At 36.9% G+C, this 15,541-nt stretch overlaps 1 protein-coding gene across 7 annotated transcripts in view; it reads left to right on the forward strand.

Moving 5' to 3' along the window:
- Positions 1 to 15,541, forward strand: part of KLHL13 (kelch like family member 13) — a 197,648-nt gene that overhangs the window by 150,807 nt on the left and 31,300 nt on the right. For 6 of the 7 annotated variants that reach the window (XM_027533383.1, XM_027533384.1, XM_027533385.1 and 3 more), the window contains one exon: positions 6,109 to 6,250. In XM_027533383.1, coding sequence (XP_027389184.1) covers positions 6,109 to 6,250 — 142 coding nt within the window. Of the gene's footprint in view, positions 1 to 826; positions 899 to 6,108; positions 6,251 to 15,541 lie in introns of those variants that run through there. The other variant, XM_027533382.1, reaches the window with a different exon arrangement.

The raw sequence follows: 15,541 nt of genomic DNA on the forward strand, positions 1-15,541 counted from the left end.
CTTTAGAGTCTGACGCTATCACCTTGAACTTTTTCTCCTCTTTTGTGGGCTCTGGTATTGCTACAGCAGAAAAGAAAGCCTTGGAAAGTTTAGCAGCTATTTTATATCATCTATGCTAAAGATTTCCATTAGCAGATTTATTGAAACCTGACAATAATGTATTTATGTCATTAAAAAATACAAATAACGAAAGCTTTATCTTTCTTGGCTTCTTTGAGGCAGGCATCTTCTTAAGAAGATACATTCTCCATAGTTTCTGAAATAGTGATTAGTTTATACTTTCTTAAGAGGAATTGCTATGATGTTTATAACTTCCTTGTGCAGTGGTACCATAAATAATAATTTTAGTTGGGACATATCTTTAAATATTTTAGGTTTTAAAGGTTTTTCTTTTAAAGAGAATACCAGGTTTATTATATATACATTAGCTTACTTCATGAATTGGAAAATTTCTGATTTTTAAAAATACTTTCTTTTTCTTCTTAATGTCATTGAGTGTGTGTGTGCATGCATGTGATTCAGGTTTTGATGGGGTGCTGAAGGAGAGTTCTAAATTTTTGTGGTAGGAAGCTTATTAATATCTTTAGAATTCAATGCAGAATGCATATTTTGAATCTATAGAAAAATCAATGGGAAATGACTAATACCGTCTTAAGTTTTTAATTTATTTCTTATGGGGGAAGGAAATACCTTGACGGATTTAGCACTCAAATTCAAATGAGTGTGAGAACAGGTGGCTGAATTTTTCCCCCACCTGCCAATGCAACTTTATCACAAGAAATGTTTCATTTAGCAAATGCTGCTGCTAGCAGACACTTCTCTGTTTCAGAGCAGAAACACAAATGGCGGGGGAGTTCTTCTTTGAAGAAAGCCTTTTTCTTGATTTTCTTTTTAAATTGTGAGTGTGAGAAATATGTATTTTATTTTTCTGGGGGACGGGTGGTGGAAAGCATGAGTCAGTGTCTTGATTAACCAACCTGACTTGTTGTGTTGTTATACCATTCATGACTTTTATTTTTGTTTTCTTATTGTTGCTGTACTTGCACACCAACCCAATGGCACTGACTTTCAATTATAATGATATTATTACTCTGGGAAATTGCAGTATTTGAATAATACTTTTGACACCAATTCAGAAACCCCTGTTCTTTTGTTATAGTGCTATTACATTATTAGAATTACATACATTGTTAGGCTTAATCACTTTGTAATGTAATAGTCAGAAGCAATAAGAAGTGCTGTGAAACTTGGAACTAAAGAAAGAAAAGCATTGATATACTTCTACCTTTCTAGTTTTTCTCTGATTGACTTATTTTTTTCCCTCAGAAATAAAAACAAGGAACAACTTGACACCTGTTCTGATGGTCTTACATATATCCTATCAGCATGTTTTATTGAAATTGATGAGTGTTCTAAGACTATTTGAGGCTTTGGAGCCAAATGATGCAAATATGAGATACTCTTCCTGTTCCCATATGACATACCAACAAACCTGACTGCTATTGTGAATTCTAAGTACGTGGTTCTTCACAGAACATCTACCAGACTGTTAGCTCTACTAACAGTTAACTCTACTGTTAGAGTTTTTCATTGTTGAAAACATATTTGAACCAGATTGACAGACCACTCTTGCTCTAGCCCACCTACCAGTAATACACAGTCCTTCACTGACATGGTGTTCAGTGTGAAAAAAAAAAGAATTTGTACATTTGATGAGTTTTAAATTTTCATTAAAAAATCCATTGAATAAACAGTGCCAAGCAGATGACAAGGGCTTAATACGTGTTTGCACTAGCAATTTTGAGAATATATCTTCTCTACTCTTTAAGTGTACAGGTTTGCTTTAATTTGCATATTCTGGAATACTAATGAGGTTGGAGTTGAGCATTTTCTATCTGTTAATTATTTGTACCTATATATTTATGAATTGTGTCCTTATATCATTTACACCTGTTTCCCTTGGAGTAATTTTTTAAAATATGGACGGCTTTGAGACAGCATTGCAGTATTAGTGTCACCCTGCCAACATGTGACAATTGCTTAGATTGTCTATTTCCTTTGTCTTCAAATAAGAGTGCAGAAAATGCCATAGTCTGTGTATGTTTGGTTTCTTTGTAATGCTTTTAATAAGATGATCAAACAGTACTTCTTTACCTAATGCTCTTCAAAAAAGTAATTGTTCCCTTTGAGCAAGTACCGTTGACTGATTCAAGCACACTTTGTGGAAGATTGCTTTTGTGCTCTGTGGTTGGTCATTGTTTAGGAAATAAGATGTGTCCAGTGGTGGTGGGGTGGATGGGAAAGATGTGGTAGTAATGTATAGACGTTATAAGAAAAAGATTGAATTCTTCAAAAGAAAATTGATGAACACAATCTTACCCATGAATAATTGAACAGTTTTGATGAAGTGGGACTATTTGGACTGAGTTAGCTTAATTCTAAATTGGCATGTAAAAGTGAATCCAAATACCAATTGTTTTCTTTCTCTCGAAATAACAGTTGTTTTAAGCAGAGTTAGGAATGATTCTTATATGAGTTTGCAAAGAACAAAAGCCTGTGTGCATGCTAAGTCGCTTCAGTTGTGTCCGACTCTTTGCGACTCTATGGACTATAGCCCTCTAGGCTCCTCTATCCATGGGAAGAGGCAAGAAAACTGGAATGGGTTGCTACACCCTCCTCCAGGGGATCTTCTGGACCCAGGGATCAAACCAGCGTCTCATGTCTCCTTATGTCTCTTATGTCTCCTGCATTGGCAGGAAGGTTCTTTACCACTAGCGCCACCGAGGAAGCATAATTGTCTTATTAACTTCAAAGCTGTTATCTACTTATCTCCCATAAACAGTTGATTTTTCAGATTGATAGACTGGAGGAGAGCAGAGATATTCTATTATTAGGTAGCCTTAGAAGAGATAGTGGTAATTAATAATTCTACTGTGTTTCTGACTGGTAGCATTACCTCATGGAGTTAACTCTCAGACTGAGAAGTTATTTAGAACATGAAATTTCTTCAGAAAAATTGTCCTGAGGAGGTTATGTCTCTCTATCAGGGTTTCTCAACCTTGGCATTCTTGAAATTTTTGCCTGAGTACAACTTTGATGTGGAGACCTTTCTTGTGTGATGTAGGATGTTTCATAGTGTCCAACTAGATGAGAGGAGCAACCCCCGCCTCCACCTAGCGACCATGTAAAATGTGCCCAGACACGGCCAAGCATGGGCGTGGGGTGATGGGAGGCAAAAATCCCCTTGATTCCCCTCCCTCCACTGAGGGCCACTAGTCCCTGTATTGCTTCTAACCAATATAACTTGAAAAAAATAAGATTAAAAAATGTTATTTGTTCTTAGAATTACTCAGATAATCATTCCTTTAAGGATAGTTTGATGTAATTGTGGCTTGGGATTTGCAGAGAGGTTTCACCTCCTTGCAATGCTGAAGAACAATGCGCTTCACATCCAGTCAATAAACTTAATGAAAAGGAGATGGAGTATTGAATCTGCTGAGGTTGACATGACATGTGGTGTTACTGATGCAGAAATAATAGGGAGTGTTGTGAATGTTAAAAAGTCAAAAGATGTTGATAAAAAGTCATGAAGAAGATGATTTTAGTAAAGGCTTCTTGAGCTTTTGAAGTAATTAGTTAGAAAGCCAGACGTATTATCTAGCCAAGAAAGGACTGTGTTTTCATACTCTGCCTTTCAGTTTTAGGAGCAAGAGACCACTGACGTGAAGCAAGTGGTTGTTTGCAGTTTATTCAGAAAAAGCAATTTCCAGGATGTGTCATAGGGGCAGTGCAGTTTCAGCTTTACTCCTGTACTCTTTACATCTGTGGTTCTATAAAATGATAATTGATGGTCCTTTAAAGCATTGCATGATAAATAAGTGTCTCTGGATTGACCCATAGAAATGATGATATATTAAACCTCTCATGTGCCAGGTTCTATGTCGGGAATACAGAAACTAATGAAACATTCTGCTTGAATGTCCCATTAAAATAATCCTGGATGAATGGAATTTTTCTGGTTAGGGATATCAGTTACCATCATTCTATTTGCCACTTTTCCATTTGATTCTGTAATTATAAATGTCTGTGTGCAGAAACTGGTTAAAATATCTGTGAGTATGTGTAGGCTATATATCATGTATATAATTTAATTCTTTTAAAAAGCTATTTCCGAAACTAGTGGAAAGCTATATTCATTTTTTATGCTTATTAAAATACTGTTCAAATTTTCCTCTTCTTTATTAAATACCCATGAGAGTTGAATAAAACATAGTTATATATTATTAATTCATTTTTTGGTTATACTATGGCTCTAATATTGTTAAGAAGAAATGACATCACCCTGAAGGCCAAGATTTTTGCTAATTATTGCAGGATTTAAAGCCATTTGGTTGGTGTTGGAATTCAGAAAGCACAAACTTTATTAAAAGTATAGTCTTAAAACTTTTTTTTCCTGTTAAAACTGATCAACGTAGACTATAGGTATCATAGGGAGAAAGGTGAAATCTTTATGGTATTGGATAGACCTGAGTTAGAGAAACCAATACTTCAACCTTCAGAAAGTTACAAAGAAATAGGAAAAAGACAGAGTTCTGGCACTTGAAAATCCATTCTTCCTTCTTCCCTTCCTAATATCCATTTTAGCAGTCTATATCATGAATGCACAAACCCGTTCAGAGCCACAGGCTTCCCACTCTTAGGCAGGTGATTCAGAAACAAAGCAATACATACCTAAGGAAACAGAAGTTGCCGAGTCTGAGGAATAATGAAAGGTTGTACATGGTGGTCAATTTTTAGTGTAACCTGAAGCCTTATAACTATTGTTTTGCCATTTTCTCTGTGAAACTAACTGATCTGTTGACTACAGGTTCTCTAATGCTTTTTATGGCCCCTGAAAAATTGCCAATGTGATATATACACTTATTATTTTTATTATTTGTTTGTTTGGAAAGATGGAAAACCACAAAGCTGAAGGAAAGTGAAAGTGAAAGTTGCTCAGTCAGGTCCCACTCTTTGCAACCCCATGGACTATACAGTCCATGGAATTCTCCAGGCCAGAATATTGGAGCGGGTACCCTGTCCCTTCTCCAGGGGATCTTCCAAACCCAGGGATCAAACTCAGGTCTCTTGCATTGCAGATGTATTCTTTACCAACTGAGCTATCAGGGAAGCCCACGCTGAAGATATTTAGCTAAATAATCCCAAGTGATTATTTGGTGAGAGATACTCTCAAGAAAAAGAAATTATTTCATGTGTAAAAATTTGGCTGTGCTCTGCAGCTTGTGGGATCTTAGTTCCCAATCAGGGATCGAACATGGGCTCTCAGCAGTGAAAGCACAGAGTCTTAACCACTGGGCCACCAGGGAATTCCCTCATGTGTAAAACTGTTTGTTCAGTTGGGGTTAATTAGAACTACAGTAACACGAGAGGAAGTAATGTATAGTATATCACAGTTAATCTTTGTTTTTTTTATTTATGGGATCTTTGAAATTTGGAAACAGACTATATTTAGATTCAGATCCTGGCCCAGTCACTTTACTAATTTTGTGACCTTAGGTAAATAATTTTTAACCCTTCTGTGGCTCATTTTCCCTCCCCTTAATAAAAAGGAGATGATAGTAATATTATTGCAGTGGATTGCTTTGAGGATTATATGAGATCATGTGTGTAAATTTCTTGACAAGTATATACAGTGATTGTCCAATAAATGACAAGTATTATTTTTATTTCTAAAAGTAGATATTCCAAAAATTTTAACTGCAAATAATACAATTTGATGGTATTGCTACCTAAACAATCCCAGAGCAATAACTCTGGCACTGAAAAAACAAACCCTTTGTAATTATAGTTTTGAGTCAGCTGTTAGGTTGATTTCTTAGTTCTCATCTATCTCTTCTGATCTCAGAAGGCTTTTTACAAATATATATCTATTTCTTTTGTGATATAGAATGATATGAGCCTAAAATACAATGCAACAGCATTCATGTGTGTTCCATAGTCAGATGATTGGCACATAATCCGATGAGTGTTTCTTTAAATCATCTCATTATTGTGAATTATATGACATGTTTTCATTTGGTTTTCCTTCTGATTTAAAAACCTTTTCAGATCTCTAGTGGAAGAGGAAGACCAGCACATGAAATTGTCCCTTGGAAGCAGCGAAATGGGCCTCTCTTCCCATTTGCAGTCTTCCAAGGCCGGAACCACACGCATCTTTACCAGCAATACCCATAGTTCTGTGGTGTTACAGGTAAGTTCACTGTCCCTTTTACATTATTTACATAGCTTCAAAAACCACCCAGGGTTTTTATAGTGTGGGATGTCACTAGTGGGAGATGTTGTGCCTGTGTGTAGACAGGAACCCTGTATACTTTTGCTGTGATCTTAAAACTGCTCTTATATTTTTTAATTTGTAAAAGTTATTTTATTTTATTTATTGGCTGTGCTGGGATATGGCATGTGGGATCTTAGTTCCTTGACCAGGGATCAAACCCGCACCACTCTCACATTGTAAGCACAGAATTTTGACTGCTGGACCACCAGGGAAGTCTAAAACTGCTCTTAAAAAATAAAGTTTACTAATTAAAAAAAAAATGTAAACAGAGGAGAAACCTTGAGGGGGAAATTATATGCCTTCCTGATGTTAAAAGATATTCTGAATCCATTGTTTATTTCATTTGTGTAAGGGAGATTTTGCTCTCATGCTACTTTCTTACAGAATGTTGTATCTGGCAACGTTGGCTTTTCATTTTGTCTTCAGTTCAGTTCAGTCGCTCAGTCGTGTCCGACTCTCTGCGACCCCATGAATTGCAGCACGCCAGGCCTCCCTGTCCATCACCAACTCCCGGAGTTCACCCAGACTCACGTCCATCGAGTCAGTGATGCCATCCAGCCATCTCATCCTCTGTCGTCCCCTTCTCCTCCTGCCCCCAATCCCTCCCAGCATCAGAGTCTTTTCCAGTGAGTCAACTCTTTGCATGAGGTGGCCAAAGTACTGGAGTTTCAGCTTTAGCATCATTCCTTCCAAAGAGATCCCAGGGCTGATCTCCTTCAGAATGGACTGGTTGGATCTCCTTGCAGTCCAAGGGACTCTCAAGAGTCTTCTCCAACACCACAGTTCAAAAGCATCAATTCTTCAGCGCTCAGCCTTCTTCACAGTCCAACTCTCACATCCATACATGACCACAGGGAAAACCATAGCCTTGACTAGACGGACCTTTGTTGGCAAAGTAATGTCTCTGCTTTTGAATATGCTATCTAGGTTGGTCATAACTTTTCTTCCAAGGAGTAAGCATCTTTTAATTTCATGTTGTCTTAGGAGGGTAAATATCACAAAGCCCCCACATTAAATTTTCTAGTTCCTCACTCACAACCTATTTTCCTATCACCTTTTATCATAGTTCTCGAGATTGTATTTATTTGGTGTCTCAGCTCACATTGACAGTTGTGGATATAGGAGAAGGGTTGAGGGCTTCTGGAGGCAAACACACCGATACATGCAAGAAGTAATAACTGACATCAAAGGCAAGAACAGAAAAACAATAGAAAGCCAAAAGAACACCAACAAGTGTGATATGGAGCTGTTTAACATAGGGATAGGCAGTCCAAGTACTTCTGAGTACTGTGGACACTCCTTGACCTCTGTGGGTGTTGCTGACTTAGAGAATATAGTATAATGCTCGATGTCCATAAATTTCTTTTAGATATAGTTAAATTATATCAATCTTCTCAGATTACTAAGGTAAGGAGAATAAATCCTTCTAAATATATTTGTAAAAGAAATCTCCCCAGATGAATTTCATGCATATCATTGGCCAAGAACCATCATGGTCAAGCAGTATATAGTATAGTATATAGCTTAATGAGAGAAGGAGGCTTGTACTTGCTATGTGGCTAATTAATGTCTCTGGGATTCATTTTTCTTATCTCTAAAATATGACTCGTAAAATATCATGTAGGAAACGAGTTGCCAGTCCAGGTTCGATGCATGATGCTGGATGCTTGGGGCTGGTGCACTGGGACGGCCCAGAGGGATGGTATGGGGAGGGAGGAGGGAGGAGGGAGGAGGGTTCGGGATGGGGAACACATGTATACCTGTGGCGGATTCATTTTGATATTTGGCAAAACTAATACAATTATGTAAAGTTTAAAAATAAAATAAAATTGGAAGAATAAAAAAAAAAAAATATGACTCGGGAAGCAGATTTCTAAATTTTCTTCAAGTTCCCATCTGTGATTCATTGAAATCTCATTTTCCCCATGTTTCAGTTTCTGATGGGAGCTGGATTTTATGGTTCCTCATTCATCAATAGAAATGAGAGGGCCAGAAAGGAAAAAAGCTTCCCATCTCCCAGAATCTTAGGTTCTACGTAAGTGGTTTAACTGTTGGTTTTACAAGAGTATGGGAGGAGGAGAATGAGAGGTCAAACAGGAAAAACATGAAAGGAAGAGGTTTTTTGGTTACATTAAAGTACTTTCTCTAAAGAAAAAGAGACTCACCCCCTCCACTATACTTCTGCCCTATCCATGACCATAGTCATGGATTAAAGCCCATTTTTTGTGGTCCTGCTAATTTTAAAAATTTACTTTATATCAAATAGTGAAAGCCACTCTAGTATAGTCAAAAAGATTTAGAACAGTAGTCCTCAGATCTTATTCCATATCAGAATCACAAGGAGGAGGGCTTGTTAAACTGAGTATTGTGGCCCACCCCAGAGTTTTTGAATCAAAAACACTCGAGGTGGGAGCCAGCTCGGCCTTTGTTGGTCTAGGCTAGTGATGGGAATGGAAACGTGAGAGTAACCCGAGAGTTTGTTCTTTCTTCAACTGATTTTTTCATGTGGTAATGTAGTGGTACTATTCCATATTGCTATTGAAAAACATTGTACGGTGTCTTTAAAAGTCTATTAAAAATTGTGTTCTCACTAACTGAGATTTTTAAGTCCAAGTACTAGCAGACTGGTTTTTTTTTTTTTTTTTGTATCTAATCTTAGGTGTGTGGTTGTCAAGGGAACAAGCTAGAGAAGTGTTTAATGGGTAAATGTTATCATTGTTTTAAAATTAGTAATCGCACAAGCTCCAGCTTCAAAAGGCATTGAAAGTAGCTGTCAGGGGAATAGATCCATGGGGAGAAACTATTTAAAGAAGTCTCACTCTGAAGGATACCCCAGTGCACAACTGTAGTGGCAAGGACATGAGTTTAGGCAAAAAGTAGAATCTGAGTTTTACCACTTACAGCTAGTTATGTGACTTTGGGAAAGTCTTTGTACTCTCTGGGCCAGTTTCCTTATCTGTAATCTGGGTAGTAGATGTGAAGATTAAATGCAGCAAGTCCTGGAACAGTAAGGTGCATAATAAATATCCATTTATTTCCCTTCCGTTTGAACCAAACAGTGAAGGTGTCAGAGGAAATGTCATTGATCAGAAGTGATGGGTGTGCCAAATAAGGTGCCCATCTGGTTGGCTTGATCTGCTCTAGCAGATTATTTGTCTCCAGTAAATAGGCTCTAAGAAACAAGGCTGTTGAAGAAAGTGCCTGGAAATAATTTTGATACCTAATACACTTGGATTCCTAGAATCTTGAATAAATCCCAGGAGAATTCATGATTCTCATTTGTGTTAGCAGTGCAAAATACTTATACTGAAGTAAGAACCAGGGTTTGCTTAAGTAATAATTGATGAAATCAAGGATTTTTCACTTCCCTCACTCCTTTACTACTGCTACAACTCTGGTGATTTTTCATGGAAAATTTGCATCCTTTGGCTTCATGCTATTATCTCAGGTTGTTAACATCTTTTAAACCCCATCCTATGGTGAGGGAACGACATAGGATGAGATGGCTGGATGGCATCACTGACTCGATGGACGTGAGTCTGAGTGAACTCCGGGAGTTGGTGATGGACAGGGAGGCCTGGTGTGCTGCGATTCATGGGGTTGCAAAGAGTCGGATACGACTGAGCGACTGAACTGGACTGAACTGATGGTGATTCATCAAATCATACCCTTCCTAACACCTTCACTTTTAAAAATAACAGCTTTAGGGAGATGTCATTCACCTATCATAAAATTCATCCCTTTCAAAAAGTGTACGATTCAGTTGGGTTTAGCATATTTGCAAGGTTTGGCAAATATCACCACAGTCCATTGTAGAACATTATTATCTGTATTATCACCTCTATCCATTAGCTGTCATTCCCCATTTACTCATAATCTCTTTCTTAACCTGTAACAATCATTAGTCTACTACATATCTCTATAGTTTTGCCTATTCAGAATATTTCACGTAAATGGAATTATATACCATGTAGTCTTTTGTGACTGGTTTCTTTTACTTAGAATGGTGTTTTCAAGGTTCCCCCACACTGTAGCATGCATCAGTACTTCTTTTTTTTACAACTAAATAATATTCCATTCTATGAATATACCACTTTTATAAAAATTCACTCATCCATTTATGGACATTTGGTTTGTTTCCACTTTGGGGCTATTGTGAATAATTATGCTATGAACATTCATGTACAAGTGTCTGCATGAACATGTTTTCATTTATCTTTTGTGTATACCTAAGAGCCCGGTTGGCTGCTGTCTATGGGCTCGCACAGTCAGACACGACTGAAGCGACTTAGCAGCAGCAGCAGCAAGAGTGGAATTGCTGGGTGATATATCATTGTATGATTAATCTGTTGAACAACTGCCAGAGTGTTTTCTCAAGTGGCTGTGTTTTAAATTCCTTTTGGCATAGTATAAGGATCCCAATTTCCTCATGTTTTTCCCAACATGTGTTAGCTGTCTTTTTTATTATAGCCATACTAGAAGGTGTGAAGTGATATCTTATGGTTTTGATTTGTATTTTCCTGAGTGCTAATGATATTGAGCATCTTTTCACTTTTGCACTGGCCATTTGTATATCACCTGTGGAGAACTGTCTCTTCAGGTCAGTTCTCCATTTGTTAGTTGAGTTATTAATCTTTTCATTATTCAGTGGTAGGAGTTCTTTATATATTCTAGATACAAATCTCCTAGCAGCAGATATATGATTTCCAAGTATTTTCTCCCAGCATCTTCGGTTTTGTGGTTCCTTGTTGGTCTTCCATAACTACTCTGCCAATCTTCAGTTCTTTATCCATTCGACTGTGTAATCTTTGCTACTGCTTTACCTTAGTAGAGTTAATGGGACAGATAGACAAGGCAAATTTCTGGAAGACTTCTGATTTTTTATTATTCTCTAAACATACGTTATTCTTTCACACTTAAGTATCTTTGCACTCATCCCTTCTCCCTGGAATACCTTAAGTACTTAACATTTTTTGGTCTGGTAAACCCTTATTTATTCATAATAATCCATCTTAAATGGTAAATTGTAAAACTGGAATTCCAGTTTTGGGCTGAACTCACATTCTGCCCACTACAGTTATACAGTGGGTAATCCTGCAGAGTGAACCATCTGAAAACAGTTTCTCCCCATGGATCTGTTCTTTTGAAAGCTAATTTCAATGCTGTTTAAAGCTGGAATTTGTGTAACCTAGGCAGAGTTCGTAGCTCCTTCTTTTACTCTCTGAGCCCATCAGTATCACCTACCAGTGAGATCCGCAAGATCTAGAATCTAGTTTGTTTTCTCTGTCTGCCTATGATCTAGTATAGGGCACAGGGTAAATGCTTAATAAATGTAAATAAATTATAAGTATTGTTATGTATTATTAATATTATTATCATCATTGGAAGAAAATACATATAAAGGCCCTAGCCCAGTACCTGACACAGAGGAAGTATTCAATGCTTTTTATTGCTCTTATTGATATTGCTATGGAATAAATGAATTTGGATAACACTTATAAATCACTTTCATATATACTTGCCTCATTAATACTTGAAGCAATTCTGTCAGTTAGAAAAGGCAAGAATTATTATCCCTATTTTATAGATTGGGAAACTGAAGCTCAGGGAGGTTAGAAAGCTTGCCCAAATTCACTTACCCACTAAGAGACAAAAACTAAGACTTGGATTTTTTTCTAATCTTACTCTAAGCTCTGTTCTGTTTTTAAATATAATGTCTTTAAATATTGTTTTCACTCAATATAAGTATAAAAACATGTATTAAAGGTTTAAAGATAATTTGGCATGAATGGTACTGTAAAGATTTTGCTCTTAGTAGAATCACAGAATTTACACAGAGTATCTTCATGCCTGCCTGCCCTTCTTCCTCTCTGTCAAACTAGGGATGGGGGGTGGGACCAGAGAGAGAAAAGTCAATATCATTTTGGAAACACTCCTGTTAGGACAAGGAGGCCATAACTAAAGTATCATGTTTCATCTAGTGGAGTGTCAGTGTATACTAATTGTAGAATAGTTATCTAGGTGGAAACATATCATTTCTTGATTGTTGAATATGCTTACTCAAGCCTATTAAGCTTGAAAATGCCTCTATCCTCCAGATGTCTAGGCTGCTAATTAATATTTTTTCATAATAAGATCGGTGCCTATCAGATTGCTCTCCTCCATTTTATCTATTTATTTTCTCATCCAACTTTAGTTGCAAAGTCACTGAAAGATTTGATTGTATCAGCTCAAGTTATTATCTATGTAATAGAATGCTGAAGAAATGGGTTTTCTCAAGAACTTAAATTAACTTGCACTGTTTTCCAGTGGGCTAACTTCATGAAATACTTCAGTTCACTTCAGTTCAGTTCAGTCACTCAGTCGTGTCCGACTCTTTGTGACCCCATGAATCGCAGCACGATAGGCCTCCCTGTCCATCACCAACTCCCAGAGTTCACCCAAACCCACATCCATCGAGTCGGTGATGCCATCCAGCCATCTCATCCTCTGTCGTCCCCTTCTCCTCCTGCCCCCAATCCCTCCCAGCATCAGAGTCTTTTCCAGTGAGTCAACTCTTCGCATGAGGTGGCCAAAGTACTGGAGTTTCAGCTTTAGCATCATTCCTTCCAAAGAACACCCAGGACTGATCTTCAGAATGGACTGGTTGGATCTCCTTGCAGTCCAAGGGACTCTCAAGAGTCTTCTCCAGCACCACAGTTCAAAAGCATCAATTCTTCGGCACTCAGCTTTCTTCACAGTCCAACTCTCACATCCATACATGACTACTGGAAAAACCATAGCCCTGACTAGATGGACCCTTGTTGGCAAAGTAATGTCTCTGCTTTTGAATGTGCTATCTAGGCTGGTCATAACTTTCCTTCCAAGGAGTAAGCGTCTTTTAATTTCATGACTGCAGTCACCATCTGCAGTGATTTTGGAGCCCAAGAAAATAAAGTCTGCCACTGTTTCCACTGTTTCCCCATCTACTTCCCATGAAGTGATGGGACCAGATGCCATGATCTTCGTTTTCTGAATGTTGAGCTTTAAGCCAACTTTTTCACTCTCCTCTTTCACTCTCATCAAGAGGCTTTTTGGTTCCTCTTCACTTTCTGCCATAAGGGTGGTGTCATCTGCATATCTGAGGTTATTGATATTTCTCCCTGCAATCTTGATGAAATACATACCCTAAAGTAAAAGTTTGGGTTGCTGGTTGTCATGTTAATGAACTATACCTTATTTAAAAGTTTTATGATCGTAAGATAATCTATAAAATATATTATTAACATAAGATAGTGATTTTAGAACGTTATATTTTATAAAAGAAGCACTTAAATAATTCAGATTGTTGAAGTTTTTATTAAAATGATGCTTTTATTTCTTTATTTAAGTTTCCTGAATGTCAACTAGAATATAGAAAACTGAGTATGTAGTTTTTCTTAGGGATAGTTTTTCAGGTACTCAGGTTAGGGTACAATAGGTTATCTTGATACTTCCAATTAAGTGTATATCTGTAGTACATAAGTTGGATGAGAGTCTACCACCTTTCTTTTCAGACCACTTTAGTGTATTATTACCTTGAGTTTTCAAATGAGTTTCTTTGTTGTTTGTTATTTAGCATGTTTCAAGTGATAGAGAGGACTAGCACATACCAACTGAGAGTTAAATATGCTCAAGTACATTATTTCAATTTCTGATTGTTTGCTGCTACGATATAAAAATACTGTTACTGATTATTCATCTTCTGTTTTGAGACCTTGAAAAACTGACTTAATAGTTCTAGAAGTTTTTTTGTGGATTTTGTAGGATTTTCTACATAGATAACCATTTTGCCTGTAAATATAGTTTTTTTCTTCCTTTCCAGTCTAATGCCTCTTATTTCTTTTACTTGCCTTATTGTACTGGGTAGAAACTCCAGAAAAATGTTAAATAGAAGTGGTTAGAGTGTATGTTCTTGCTTTGTCCTAATAGTAGGGAGGCATGCAGTCATTCTTTCACCATTAAGTGTTACGTTAGGTATGCTGCTGCTGCTGCTAAGTCGCTTCAGTCGTGTCCGACTCTGTGCGACCCCAGAGACGGCAGCCCACCAGGCTCTGCCATCCCTGGGATTCTCCAGGCAAAACACTGGAGTGGGTTGCCATTTCCTTCTCCAGTGCATGAAAGTGAAAAGTGAAAGTGAAGTCGCTCAGTCGTGTCCGACTCCTAGCAACCCCATGGACTGTGTATAGGTTTGAGGAAATTTCTTTCTGTTCCTAGTCTGCTGAGAGTTTTGTTTTTTTATTTCAAATCATAAATCGATATTGGATTTTGTCAAATGCTTTTTTTGTACCTACTGAGATGATCTTATCATTTTTCTTTTTTAGTCTACTAATAATATGAATTAAATTAATTGACTTTTGCATGCTAAAGCAGCCATGCCTTATAGGAATAAACCCCACTTGGTCATAATGTATTAACCTTTTTATATATTTTTAAATTTGACTTGCCAGAATTTTAGGAATTTTTTCATCTATGGTCATGAGAAATTTTGATTGTGGTTTTCTTTGATTATCTTTGGTTTTGGTAGGATAATGCTGGCCTTGTAGAATGATTTAGGACATGTTCCTTCTTAATTTTCTGGATCTGGTTTTGTAAAATTGGTGTTATTTCTTCCCTAAATGTAGAGTATTATTTACCAGTGAAAATTCAGTTTTATGGTGTGTGTATATATAACACATATACATATATATATATATATATATATAGCTATTTAGTTTATCTGAGTACTTAGAGAAATAATGAAAAATAAGGCTAAACAGTTGAGTTAGGGCCAGATTAATCTTTAAAGTCTTATATAATGATATAAAGCAGTGATAGAAAGCCATTAGCAGTTTTTAAACTCCAAGCAGTGTTATATTATGAGAACAAAGTTTAATTAATCTGTTCCTTTTCTGTCCTCTGAATGAAATGAATGATGTCTCAGAGCAACATGACTGTGGTGTTGCTTTGATCAAATATATTGCATTTACTTAAAGAGTGGAGTAAACGTATTCCTCAGCCTTCTCTTCTTTTAGTTCCTTAATCTTTGTTCATAAAACATATTTAATGTTAATTTTATTGCTCTTCTCAGGATGCATTTCCTTTTTATTCCCCTTCCTTTTCCAAATTATACTGATCAAAGCTAGATAGACTATGCTAGTAAGTTATTTCCAATGCAGAATTTAGTGTAGAGATTTGGTTATCAGATTA

This window comes from Bos indicus x Bos taurus, chromosome X, assembly GCF_003369695.1.
Source record: "Bos indicus x Bos taurus breed Angus x Brahman F1 hybrid chromosome X, Bos_hybrid_MaternalHap_v2.0, whole genome shotgun sequence".
In the NCBI taxonomy this organism is placed as follows: domain Eukaryota; kingdom Metazoa; phylum Chordata; class Mammalia; order Artiodactyla; family Bovidae; genus Bos; species Bos indicus x Bos taurus.